At 42.1% G+C, this 12,528-nt stretch overlaps 2 protein-coding genes across 6 annotated transcripts in view; one reads left to right on the forward strand and one right to left on the reverse strand.

Moving 5' to 3' along the window:
* RBBP5 (RB binding protein 5, histone lysine methyltransferase complex subunit) overlaps positions 1-12,528 on the reverse strand; it is a 207,557-nt gene that overhangs the window by 182,075 nt on the left and 12,954 nt on the right. The gene's annotated exons all lie outside the window — the stretch shown is intronic.
* Positions 1-12,528, forward strand: part of TMCC2 (transmembrane and coiled-coil domain family 2) — an 88,436-nt gene that overhangs the window by 75,268 nt on the left and 640 nt on the right. For 3 of the 4 annotated variants that reach the window (XM_056845620.1, XM_056845623.1, XM_056845621.1), the window contains 2 exons: positions 5,923-6,857; positions 10,087-10,222. In XM_056845620.1, coding sequence (XP_056701598.1) covers positions 5,923-6,857; positions 10,087-10,222 — 1,071 coding nt within the window. Of the gene's footprint in view, positions 1-2,552; positions 2,630-5,922; positions 6,858-10,086; positions 10,223-12,528 lie in introns of those variants that run through there. The other variant, XM_056845622.1, reaches the window with a different exon arrangement.

Here is a 12,528-nt window from a genome sequence, read left to right on the forward strand (position 1 = left end):
TCCTGCAGTTTGTCTCCCACTTAGTTCAGCCTTGCAATGCAATCTATGACACCTCGTCTTTATTTGGGAGTCTGTTGAACTGAACCTTCCAGAAGTCTAGTCATGGAATATGCATCTCCTTCAAGGGCTGGTTCTCTAGGACAGGTGAAGGACAAAACTTTCTGGCCAATAGGAACATGGCCCTGGGAATTGTGGGAATTGTAGAATGGCATAGAAGAGTCCTGTTCTGTGTGGCAGCTGCTGTTATAATTGAGAGAAGAAGACAGAAGAGCCGGAGAAAGAAGGTAACATAAAGAGCAGGAAGGAAAGCCGGGGCTTGGCCTGTGATTTGCTCAGCGCGCGGCCTGATGAAAAAGAGAGAAGTAACTGTGCAATGAGGTCAGAGTTCTGCAGAAGGACTAAACAGGAAGATGTCACTGCGTGGGTGAGGAAAATAGTATCTGATGGAGACAAAATTTTTGACATGCTTCCTTTTAATATGAAAGGGGGCACCATGGCACAATTATGTGCTCTTTTCTGTATTTCTGTACTATTTGTTCTCCGTGTTTGTGTCACACTGTTTTGTACCTACATGTTCTGGCTTATATCCAAACACTCAATTTAACTTTGAAGCCTTCTTCCAGACTAAGCAGGCTTCTTCCAATGGAAGAACGACTTCCACTGAAGGCTTTAAACTTTGCAGAATGGGGTGGTAGGATACAAGCTGCTGTGTACAGCATCAGTGCATAATCGTCTTTGACTAGTCATATTATCAATGCTATAATAAAGTTATGAAGATTGAAAGGAAAAGGTTTTCATCTTCATTTTCTGTTTCTTTGTATCTGTTTCTCATCATTTTCTTTTAAAGCAATCTGATTTTCCTGTCTGTATAGTAATTCACAGTGCACATGTTTTTTGGCATTGCACAAAATGTTTTTAGCTGCATATTAGGAAACCATGGAGAGCCAGGACTCTGGATAGGTCACAGGGCAGATTTGGGACCTGGCTGAATGACAGGACTAGAAAGGGCAGAAGAAGCCATGACTGTCTTTTCCTTCATCAGGGATTGTAAAGGCATATAGATATCATCCAGGTTATGACCTGGCAACTGTTCTGATGCTTTGCTTTGCTCAATCTCTCTGCACGTGGGACATCCCCATCCCTCTTGTACAGAAAAAAAGATGACCCTTTCCTCCACTTTTCCTGTGTAGGTATTTACTCATTTCTTTTCGGCAGGATGGTCCTATTGTGCTGGTTACTATTCATTTTTGGAACATTTTTCATATGATCGATGGGCAATCCTATATTCTCACTGAGTATATACTTAACAAGGAGCTGCAGCCAACTGTGAACCCATGACAAACATGCCTGCTGTCATCTGTTTTTGTAAAAACGTTTATCACATTCATCCTTTTCATTTTTAGGTACACTTAAAACAAGCGTGACTATTACAGACCTTGTTTCTGTGGGAAAGGTGACTGGTAGCATAGCAAACATCTGTCAGATGGACCCGACTATATCACTACCAATCATGTCAGTAGTCCATAAACTATGTAGTCCCTACACCATTGAGGACTGTCTGCCAGTTTGGCTGTTTGTCTCTCTTCTTCTCTCCTTTGAAAGCTTGGCCATAGGGTTGCCACTCCAAACTAAGGAACACTTTATGAGATAATAAGACAATGACCTCTTACTTGCATCAGAACATCACCAGTACTCTGATAGACTGTATTTTCCTAGCAGTGTATAAAAATTGCTTGTTACAGTTATGATGCATATTTTCCCCATGAGTATTTCTGAAATAAACACAGAACAATTCCTTGAAATAAAGAAGGGAAGCACTACTTGGCGATACAAATCTCCCAAATGTGATACTGATCTAAAAACTAGAAATATATAACTCCTACACAAGGCAGGTCATCATACCCCGTCACCAACACCAAGGGTTATTTTCCTGACTATGACCGAAAGTGGTGAATTGGGCTCACTCTTCTACTGCCATGTTCTAATAGAGGTTTATCCATATATACATGAGTTACATTCTGTCCTACTGGAAAAGGGAACTGAGGTCTTTGAAATAAATGCCCAATCTACGAAAATAAACTTGAACAACTTCTCCAATGAATTGGCTTGGTTTCCTCTTTCAGTTTTATCAGGACTGACGTCTCTAGTTTGCTTTTATCTTTACCATGCACAAAATAGTACTCATGAAAAAAATCCACTTCCTGCAGGTTCCAGTTCAATTCCTGCAAGTCGATAAGCGACAAGAAGAAACACATATGTTCTGAGCCCTGAAAAGCCCCTAGAGTAGAATAAGAGCTAAGAATAGGCAAACAGGCAATGTTTGTAAAGTCTGCATTTTTTTAAAAAAAGTGCTGATCTAATGGCTGAGGCAAGTTTGTGGCTGCTCTGTATGATGTTGTGTGTGGGTTGTATTTTCTCCTCCTGTTTTCCTCTATCATCCAGCAAATACAGTAGGATGTCTGAAGCAGAAAGATAACAGTAGCTAAGACAGATCTCCGATAGCTTTCTGTGAAGTCTTGATGTTGTTTCCTTGTGGTTTTCCTTTGCCTGGGATCTCCCTTTGCTCACCAGTAAGACTTAAACTACTATGAGCAGGAAGAAAGTGCTGGAACTGGATGAACATTGTAAGGTAGGTTGTAAAGGTTGCTTGGTGTATGATTTGAACTTACAAACCAGTAGCTCTGTCCACAAGAAAGAACTCTTGGGGACATAATTACTTCTATCTTGTCAACAAATGTTGAGCTCTTAGTTTTTGTAGAACTAGCATTTTTGCCTTGAAATTCTGAGCTAAAACCTCATCGATTCATGGGAGATAATGGGATAATTTTGAGACCTATTTCAGCCAGCATGAATAATGGGATATCGGAAGATTGATCTCATGATGAATATATCGTAAAATGTCAATACATTGGTTTAGAAGCTAAAAAACAGGACTTAGATTAGTGTCAGCAGTCAGCAGTGTTGGGCAGCTCTCCAGACCCTATAGATGATAGATGGCCCATCAAGCTAAAACTAAACCAAGTGCAATTCCTAATCCACACCCCAAGCCAGTCTCCTCTCAGTACTGTATTTGGGGAACAAGTGGAGAAGGGGTGAGGACCATTCCAAACTTTCCATGGACCAGATAGTGTGACCTTGAGGCAGGTGCCTCAAGATATAAAATTTCCAGAATATAGAAGCACTGGCATATAATCAAAAGGTGCATTATTCTACTGCTGACATTCCAAGTGAATGTGTTGGTGAAAATGTTGAAGACAAAGGTTCCAGTATTCCATGGATATTTTGGAAGTTGGGGTAATGCTATGTTTTTTCCAAGCAATGCCTATATAGATTGGAAGAATGGGGAGCAGGGTTCCCTGATATTCTAGTATGTCTAGTTATCTACCACAATTTGATCCTAATGTGTTGGTGGACTATTTGAGATACTTATGCAGGGTATCATAGGTTTTGGAAAGGGATGGGGATTTTAAATAGCTTCAGATGCAAGTTAGTACCAGTTTAAACAACAGATGGACAGATATATATGTATATAGATCGATAGACATAGATTATCATACATTTCATGAAAACAAAGTTATGTTTCCTTCACGATAAACTTCCATACTGCACCTGTCAAGGCTTGTCTCAATTTCATGGTTAATTTTAACAAGCACCTGAATTGCCACATCTGTATAAGGAAAACTTAAGAAGTCTTCTTGTTACAATGCTTAAAACTCAGATTTGAAATAGGATTAAATTATGTTATGTAACTGTTCAGCTCGGCAAAATATGTGCAGACAGATGTATGAGTCATGATCACATGGCAGCTTGGTTTTGCTTTTGCTATTCAGCTGTCATGGGTACAACTTGGTTACCCCCATGACTTCAGGACCCACCAGTGATAGTATGAATTGGCTGTGGGCTGGACATCTAGTAAGGAGAGAATCTAATGTAAGCAGCTTTACAAAGGCCATGTTCTTTTAATAATAAGTGTTTGGTTTTGATGTTCAGTTAACCCAAATCTTTATAGCCAAAATCTTCAGGTTGGTTTGCATAATAATTTTTAATTCATACTAGCAGGGCTGACTTGTGTACACTCTCGAATGGAGCTTTGGTTCAGTTGTAAAAATGGTTGGGCAATTTCTGGAGATTTGGGGCAGGATATGGGGAGGTGAGAGGCCTCAATAGGTATAATGCTATAGAGTTTACCCTGCAAATCAGCCATTTTCTCCAGGGGAACTGATTTCTGCAATCTGGAGATCAGTTGTAATTCTGGTAGATCTTCAGGCTTCACCAGGAAGTTGGCAACCCTGTGTGTAGGGAGGGATTCAGATTGTGCTGTCTGGGTTCTGCTCTTGACCTCCTTGAGTTCCATGCATACATCCAAATGGATTTTATGTGGACAAAAAAATATTGTCTTAAATGGTCTTTAACTCTCCAGCTGTTCAGTGTGGAACGCTTTCTTAGTACTGCATGAAAAATTGTCATTTCTGAAGAATACCGGTATTCGTGTGTATGTGTGTGTGTGTGTGTGTGTAAAGTACCGTCAAGTTGCTTCCGACCTGTGGCGACCCTACGAATCAATGACCTCCAAAACATCCCATCGTTAACAGCCTTGCTCAGGTCTGGCAAACTGAGGGCTGTGGCCTCCTTTATAGAGTTGGGTATTCCTATTTTCCTGTTGCCTGGAGGGGGAGGGAATAAAGCTTCTCTCCTCCAGCTACCCTCCCCACTCCTCCCAGAGCCTCGCCGCTGATCAGCTGTTTTTCCCAATCAGCTGTTTGGCGCGAGGCAGGAGGACAAGGTGCCACTTGCCAGCCTGTTTTACCTTTGTTGCTTCCCTCGTTTGGGTGGTCGTCTGGGGTGGCTTTTTTCCTCCGGTGCCCCAGTTGGGCTTGTGACCTCATGCCGATGGCTCCCCCTCCCTTCCCCCACCTGCTTCCGCCCGCCCACAGCTGAGAGTGGGTGGGCAACGGGAGCAATGGCCGGTAGATTGCCCGCCATAAGCGGGCAGTTGGGAACCCTAATTGCCACTGCCACTCTCAGTTTTGCTTATGACTTTGTACATCGCTTGGTACAAAGTTTGACTCTCTATTTTCTGCTTTCTAATTTCCTTTGTTTGAGCAGTTTGATCAAGCTGAATGAATCAGACTTCTTCTGATCAGTGGAGGGAGAAAAGCAAGGGAACAGTTCACAGATCATTGGTAGAGTAATTAATTAAAGCTTTAGCTGCAGATTAAAGTAGGCCCCCAGTTAAGCTGTGGGGCTGAGATGGAAGGGCACAATTCCATGCTGAATACGCTTACTAGTTTCTTCTTTTCTGTGCAGAATGAGAAAGTAATGTATAACAGGGTTTCTCCTACTGGTTTGTGTTGAAAGATACCAGCCCTTTTGCTTTGCGGTGAAACTACTATGGGTTTCCCATTAACAATAAGGAACTGCAGGCAGATAAAGCAGACAGGGTCCAGCTGAGATCAAAGCTAATATATTTAAATCTGAATTTTCCGTAATAGTGATGGCATTTGAACATTTCTTTTACGCCATTTGCTCTAGTGTGTTGGGGAATGATCTGTATTCCACTTTGTTGAAAAAGAAAAATATTAATAAGGAGCTTCTTTTTAACAGTGCTTTTGTTTATTGGATTGTCAAGTTCATGTTTAGAGAGTGGCATGTTTTGGTAGCATGCACATTCTTATACATTTTATTAAGTAACTACATGAAGAACAGAGGATTAATCAATTAAACGTCTGCAATCCAATGACATTCTTCTTATCCTCTCCTCACTCATTTCCACGTAGCTAACTATTCTCAGTCATTCATCACCATAATTTTCTTTTGTGCCATCCTCGTCCCTCTGTCACTGCAACAGTGGATCCAGGCAAAGGGATTATTTTTCAAAGCCTTTCCTAATATCTTTCTATGCTCTGTCTTTTCCCCCCACAGTTGGATAAAGGGGATACGAGCCAGCTCAGTCTACCTTCCAACACAAGCCATGGTGATGCTGATGGAAACATTTGCCTTGATGTTCCAGATGGCAACCCAGACCCACAGAGGACAAAAGCTGCCATTGACCATCTTCACCAGAAGATCCTCAAGATCACTGAGCAGATCAAGATTGAGCAGGAGGCACGAGATGACAATGTGGCTGAGTATCTGAAGCTTGCCAACAATGCTGACAAGCAGCAGGCCTCTCGTATCAAGCAGGTCTTTGAGAAGAAGAACCAGAAGTCAGCTCAGACCATTGCCCAGTTGCATAAGAAGCTTGAGCACTACCACAGAAAGCTAAAGGAAATTGAACAAAATGGGCCCTCCCGCCAGCCCAAAGATGTCTTCCGGGACATGCATCAGGGCCTCAAGGATGTAGGGGCCAATGTCCGCTCCAGCATCAGTGGCTTTGGAGGGGGCGTGGTGGAAGGTGTCAAGGGTGGACTCTCAGGCCTTTCCCAAGCCACGCATACAGCTGTGGTCTCTAAACCTCGTGAGTTTGCAAGCTTAATCCGCAACAAATTTGGCAGTGCGGATAACATCGCCCACTTAAAGGACACGTTGGATGACGGGCACCCCGAAGAGGCCTCACGGACTCTCAGTGGCAGTGCCACTTTAGTGTCGAGTCCCAAATACGGTAGTGATGATGAGTGCTCCAGTGCCACTTCTGGCTCAGCAGCGGGTAGCAACTCAGGGGCCGGCCCTGCTGGTTTAGGCAGCCCCAAATCTAACACCTTGGACAGTCACCACTACAGTTTTGATACCATCATCGAAGAACTGCGGGAGATAAAGGACATTCAGTCACACCTTGAGGATTCCATGGAAGACCTCAAAACCCAGCTACAACGAGACTATACTTACATGACTCAGAGCTTGCAGGAGGAGCGTTACAGGTAGGCCGTTGCATACTTTCATGCTTCTCTCAAATGGGAAACAGTTGCATACAATTTTCTTGAATTGTGAACATGCTGGCCTGTCATTAGCTTGTGGATCTGACCAAGGGTCATGCTGTGGGTGAAACATATGAAGACGTTGATATGGGATTAGGTTTTACACTCAGTTGGCAAAATAGTTGTATCTTTTGAGAGACTAGGAAAGCCTCTTCAAATATTATGGAGTACACAGGTTGGGTCTGGGGTTCCCACCCTATGCCAGATGTAATACAATTACACATGAGTTGTGGGTTCTCCACAGTTTCTCTATGTGCAGTGGCCAATTAGGATCACAACCATAGTACACATATTTCTCGCTGTACCCCATCTGAAACAGTCCCAGGGAGTGGGCCTTTGGGGGAAACCTACATGTATCCCAGGGAAAACCTTGGTTTCCCAAAATCACACTATCCAAGGCTGTTTCAGGTTGGGAAAATAGTGTGGGGAGAAAAGATTAGAACCATGGTACATAGCTTAATTGGGCACCACATACACGGGAATTGGGGAGAGCCCACAAATAATGAGTGATGGTGGACCCCAAACTTAACCTGTGTACTCCATGATGTGTTATACCCTTCTAAACCTATTTACTTGAATGGGATTAGAATGATGTAATCTTTTTAGTCTGACACTACCAGTCTACAGTCCTGTGTAACTTACTAGGAAGTAAGTGCCACTGAATGACAGGATCTGGATGTTAGATGTGTAATGTTTGGTTAACTATAAACTGTGTAAGGGTAAATCCACACTGGCCAATTCTGGCATCTTGGAGTCTGCTTCTGATATTTATGCCCAATTACAATATCTGCTGTATTGCCAGACTTACCAATGTGAAACAGTGAATCTAAAAGTCTGTTCCATAGTGTCTCTAAGTAGTAGCAGTGGTGATTTGGATAGACATTTCACATTTTTTTCATCTGTTATTGTCTTCCTAGCCTTCCTAGTGTGTTTTTGCCCCATAATAGGTCCATTCCATATTTGTGCAAATTTAGCTTGGTTAAAAGGGGGAAAAAAAACTTACTCCCAAATGTAAATAGCAGCCTGTTTGTTATGAGAGGTAGCTGCCAGTACTCTAAAAAGGTACACTGCTCAAGGCATTCTGCAAGGAGACAAGAAACACAATGTTAAGAAAAGATTGCAGGCTGTAATTGAGTTGTGCCTGTGTGGGTGCAGCCTAAAAAAATTGCTGATGTTTTTTGCTGGCTCTTTAATGAGCTGTTCAATAAATGAGGTGGTGGGCTTTGATTCATTTTTTCAAATTATCAGTACAGTTGTCCCTAGGCTATTCTTCCCAATTTCTCTTCAAGGGACATCTGTCATCAAATTATTTCTCCTTGCAGCTATTTGCTGATTGCCAACCAAACGTGAAACCCGATCCAGTTTCTTACCAACACCTTTGTCTATTGAATCCACAATATGAAACTTTTAAGTCCTCATGGAATGCAAGAGCATGAAAGGATGACTTGCAAATGTGATTCACAGATAACACCACAGAGAGAGACCTTTCATTTTTCACTCCACATCATAGATGCCATGCTTGATTGAGTTCATTCATTCAGAGTCAAACTATTAATTATATTCAAACATGTGTGTTATTAAGCTCAAGAGCCCACTGGCAGACATCTTTGCTTCAGGTGCCCCTGCCATCTGAGGCTAGACGAGTAGCAGCCTGAGGCGGGGCCTTCTCGGTTGTGACATCAAAACTTTGGAACTTCCTTTCCAGAGAGATACATCTGTCTCCGTCTGTCATTGGCTGTTACCGCACTTTGTATTCCCAGCGATGTATTAAGAGTTTGAAAATGTTATAAAAAATACTGTTCGCACTTTCGATGTATTCCCACCGATGTATTAAGAGTTTGAAAACGTTATAAAAAATACTGTTCGCACTTTATTTGGCCCCTTTAGCTGTGAAGACGTCTTCCATCCATTTATTAGCTGTGGTATCCAAAAACCCTTTTAAAGCAATGTTTTTTATAACATTTTCAAATTCTTAATACATCGCTGGGAATACAAAGTGCGGTAACCCCCATTCTTCCACCAGCAAGTTAAGACTCTTTTGTTTCATTTGGCGTATTCCCAGTAAACTCTTATTAACCCTTCTTCCTCATTGTGTTGAGTTTGTAGATCTATATGTTTTTCATGTATTGTTAAATATTTTGCATATGTGGTTTTAATGTTTTAAATGTTTAATGCCTTGATGTTTGCCACTTCGAGGATCCTATTTGAGTAGAAAGGTGGCAGAGAAATGTTTTAAATAAATTGATCAATAATACATTTTATTATTCCTCTGTCACTTTAAAGAAAAAATGTTATAAAAAGTCAGACAATTCAGGTGATGCTTTCATTCAATCCCTTTCTTGCTGTTTTTAACTTGCCATTTGCCTAGGAGTGCTGATCTTTTTTTCTTGAGTCAATAGCTTAATTACTGGCATGGTTTAATGATAAAGACGGTGGGGGGTGGGGGGAAGCAAGCATGTGTCAAAGTATGTATGGTTGGTCCATAGGTTTGTATTAACCATTCAGATGCCTGATTTCCAGCAAGTATGATAGTCTATGGTAAGTGCAGGATTTTTATTCATGTGCTGTGTACGATTACACAACGTTAATGCATGATCCTTATTATCTTTAATCTCTCAATAGAGTGCCTGGGGGGTGGATGGAAAGACCCTGGGTGACTCATTGTATGTCAGACAGTCATTCCTTGTGGGGATGAAGCTTTCCGCTTCTGCCCACGGTCAAGGTTACTGCCAACATCCCACAGGGGTCCTGAAAGAATGTGGCAGGGATATGTCAGAAAAGTCAAAATTGTGGAAACCAGAGAAAAGTCATCAAGTACTCTCACTGCCTTACAGGATCCCTTGGCTAGACCTGTCATCTGGGTCCTTGGATCTGGCTGTTTATCCATGCATTTCCCATGTATCGTTTGAATCAAAGGCTGGGAACAGTTTGTAGTTGGTAATTTCATTAGCATTGCCATTTTCAGCGCTGAAACCCTTTAACAACATCTGTAGCTCTTTGCCAAACAGCTTTGGCTTTTGGATAACAAAGTGGCCAATGAGTTCAACATGAGAGCTCCATAGGGGTGGAAACATTCACTTCTCAACATGATGCAATATTGCATTGCTGTGTGAAACTGCACTGCTCAGTGTTCTTATCCGCTGCACGTTATGTCCTTTCCCCCACCACACAGATATGAGCGCCTGGAAGAGCAGCTGAATGACCTGACAGAACTTCACCAGAATGAGATGACCAATCTCAAACAGGAATTGGCTAGCATGGAGGAGAAGGTGGCTTACCAGTCCTATGAGAGGGCCAGGGACATTCAGGTATGGGAAGCCATGGGATGCTTGCGCTGCTGCTGTAACAGCCCCTCTGTTTGTTATTTATGTGTTAATTATACTTACCACACTCTTTTCCCAAAGAGTTTAGAATAGCTTTCATACACATTTCAGTAGGTCTCCAGTTCAGCCGGCTAAAGGGCCCCAGGGAGCTCACAGAATCAGCAATATTGCAGACACTTTTGGAGGGGGGAAAAGAACAGATTACATTAGCCACAGCTGGGTTTTGTGCAATGGCTCTTAAAGTCCGCCTTCCAAAGGTTTCTGCAAAGATGAGTTCAATTTTAAATTAGGGAGAAAAGTAAAACTCAGATTGATGGATTTGTACTGTATTTTGTACTTTGTACTTGTTTTTAAATTAATTTATAATTGTGAAATGTAAATAGTTTTACTAAGCTTTTTAGAATGGCAATGCCGCAATAAAAACTTGTCTGTCAGTTCAGCCGGCTAGATTGTGCCCAGTAGTTCCTTAGAGGTCAACAAGATTTTGGGGGATATAAGCTTTTGAGAGTCAAAGCTCTCTTCGTCAGATGCCAGCTCAATCAGTGGCCAGAATTGCAGTGGAACTGTGTTGTGTGCCTTCAGATAATTCTCAGAGCATGGGTGTTGGAGTCCACAAGGCAACAGTTCTTAAAACGTGCTACCTGTCCTAGGGGAGAAGAATGGGGCTTGCATCTGATGGATGCAGAGTTTCATTAAGAGATGTAACTTTGGATCATCAATCTGCAATCTGGTCTTAACAGCACAGAGGCAAAACAGTGAATAAAAGTCAGATCTGTAGAATTTCAGTTCAGTCTTCCAACCACTCTACCACACTGTCTTAATAGTGCCTAGGCAATGTTCCACCATTGTACTTCACTGTTATTTCTTTCAAATATAAATAATATACAGTCTCAGGTATGACTCCAATGGGCAAATTTATGCTGTCTGGAGTATTCTTCTGCCCCCATGTGGCAGTATGTGGGAAAGTAAGTCAGACTGATAACAATTCTCTCTTCTAAATATATCAAATGTAAAGTGGAAGGCATATATTGGGTGGCTGAAACCCACATATGCTATGTAGGGTCCATATGTACTTCAGTAGGTCCACAGTGTAGCTCCTCTAAAGTAAGTGCTTTATAGATTGCTGCTGCATCGTTACTAACCTACATATGGACATCATAGATGCTTAGCAGAGACTTTTTTTTAGCTAATGCAGCTGGTATGGCATCATATGCGAGTCAAATAAATGTACCTGTCCTAGTATGATGTGAGCTTCAATCCCATTGTAAATATTTTAAACAATATCAGGCATACGTTGGGGTGAGGCCATGGCTTGGCAGAAGAACGTCTGCTGTACATGTAGAAGATTCCCAGTTCAATCCCTGGCATCTCCAGTTATAAGGATTAGGTAGGAGGTGATGTGAAAGACCTCTACCTGAGACTCTGGGGAGCCGATGCCAGTTAGAATAAACAATACTGACCTTGATAGACAGTATGACCGTCATGTGACTGATTTGAAAGGGCTAAGTGGTACAGCATATGCTTTGCAAGGAGAAGGTCCTGGGTTCAATTCCCAACATCTCCAGTTAAAATGGACCAGGTGGTAGGAGATGTGAAAGACCTCTACCTGAGAACTTGGAGAGCTATTGCCAGTCAGACAATACTGATCAAGATAGACCAATGGACTGACTCACAGTATGGGAGCTCCATGTGTTCAGGTTTGTGCCAATGTAGCTGACACCGTAAAAGACCTTTGAATGATCTCCAGGCCTGTCCCAGCCATGTCTGTTCCTCCGTAAATATCAGTGGCACCTTTGTTCTTCACTCCTATGCTAGAAATGGGAAGTTGAAGCTTTTCATGGCTTTGATGTAAATATTATCATCTGGTAAACTGAGAGCTATGTCCTGAGAGCCAGTACCGCATAGCAGTTGAAGTGTCAGACTAGAATCTCAGAGGCCTGAGTTCATATTCCCACTGAATCTTGTTGGATTACCTTGGACTGGTCTCTCTCTCTTTCTCAGCCTAATCTACTTCACAAGGTGGCTATGAGGATGAAATGGAGAAGGGAGATCTATGTCCGCTACCCCAAGGAAAGGCAGGATGAGAGTATACAGTAGACCAGCAGTTCCCAAACTGTGCTTTATGGAGCACTTGGTGCTCCGCGAAACATCTCCTAGTGCTCCATGAAGAGATTGGAAAGAAAAATACTACTGTCATTCAGTTTAGTATATAGGTGCTAGGTGATAATTAATACTCCGTGACGAATTTATCTCCTGAAAAGTGCTTCGTGACTCAAAAAGTTTAGGAACCT

This window comes from Euleptes europaea, chromosome 2 (assembly GCF_029931775.1).
Source record: "Euleptes europaea isolate rEulEur1 chromosome 2, rEulEur1.hap1, whole genome shotgun sequence".
NCBI classification, from domain to species: domain Eukaryota; kingdom Metazoa; phylum Chordata; class Lepidosauria; order Squamata; family Sphaerodactylidae; genus Euleptes; species Euleptes europaea.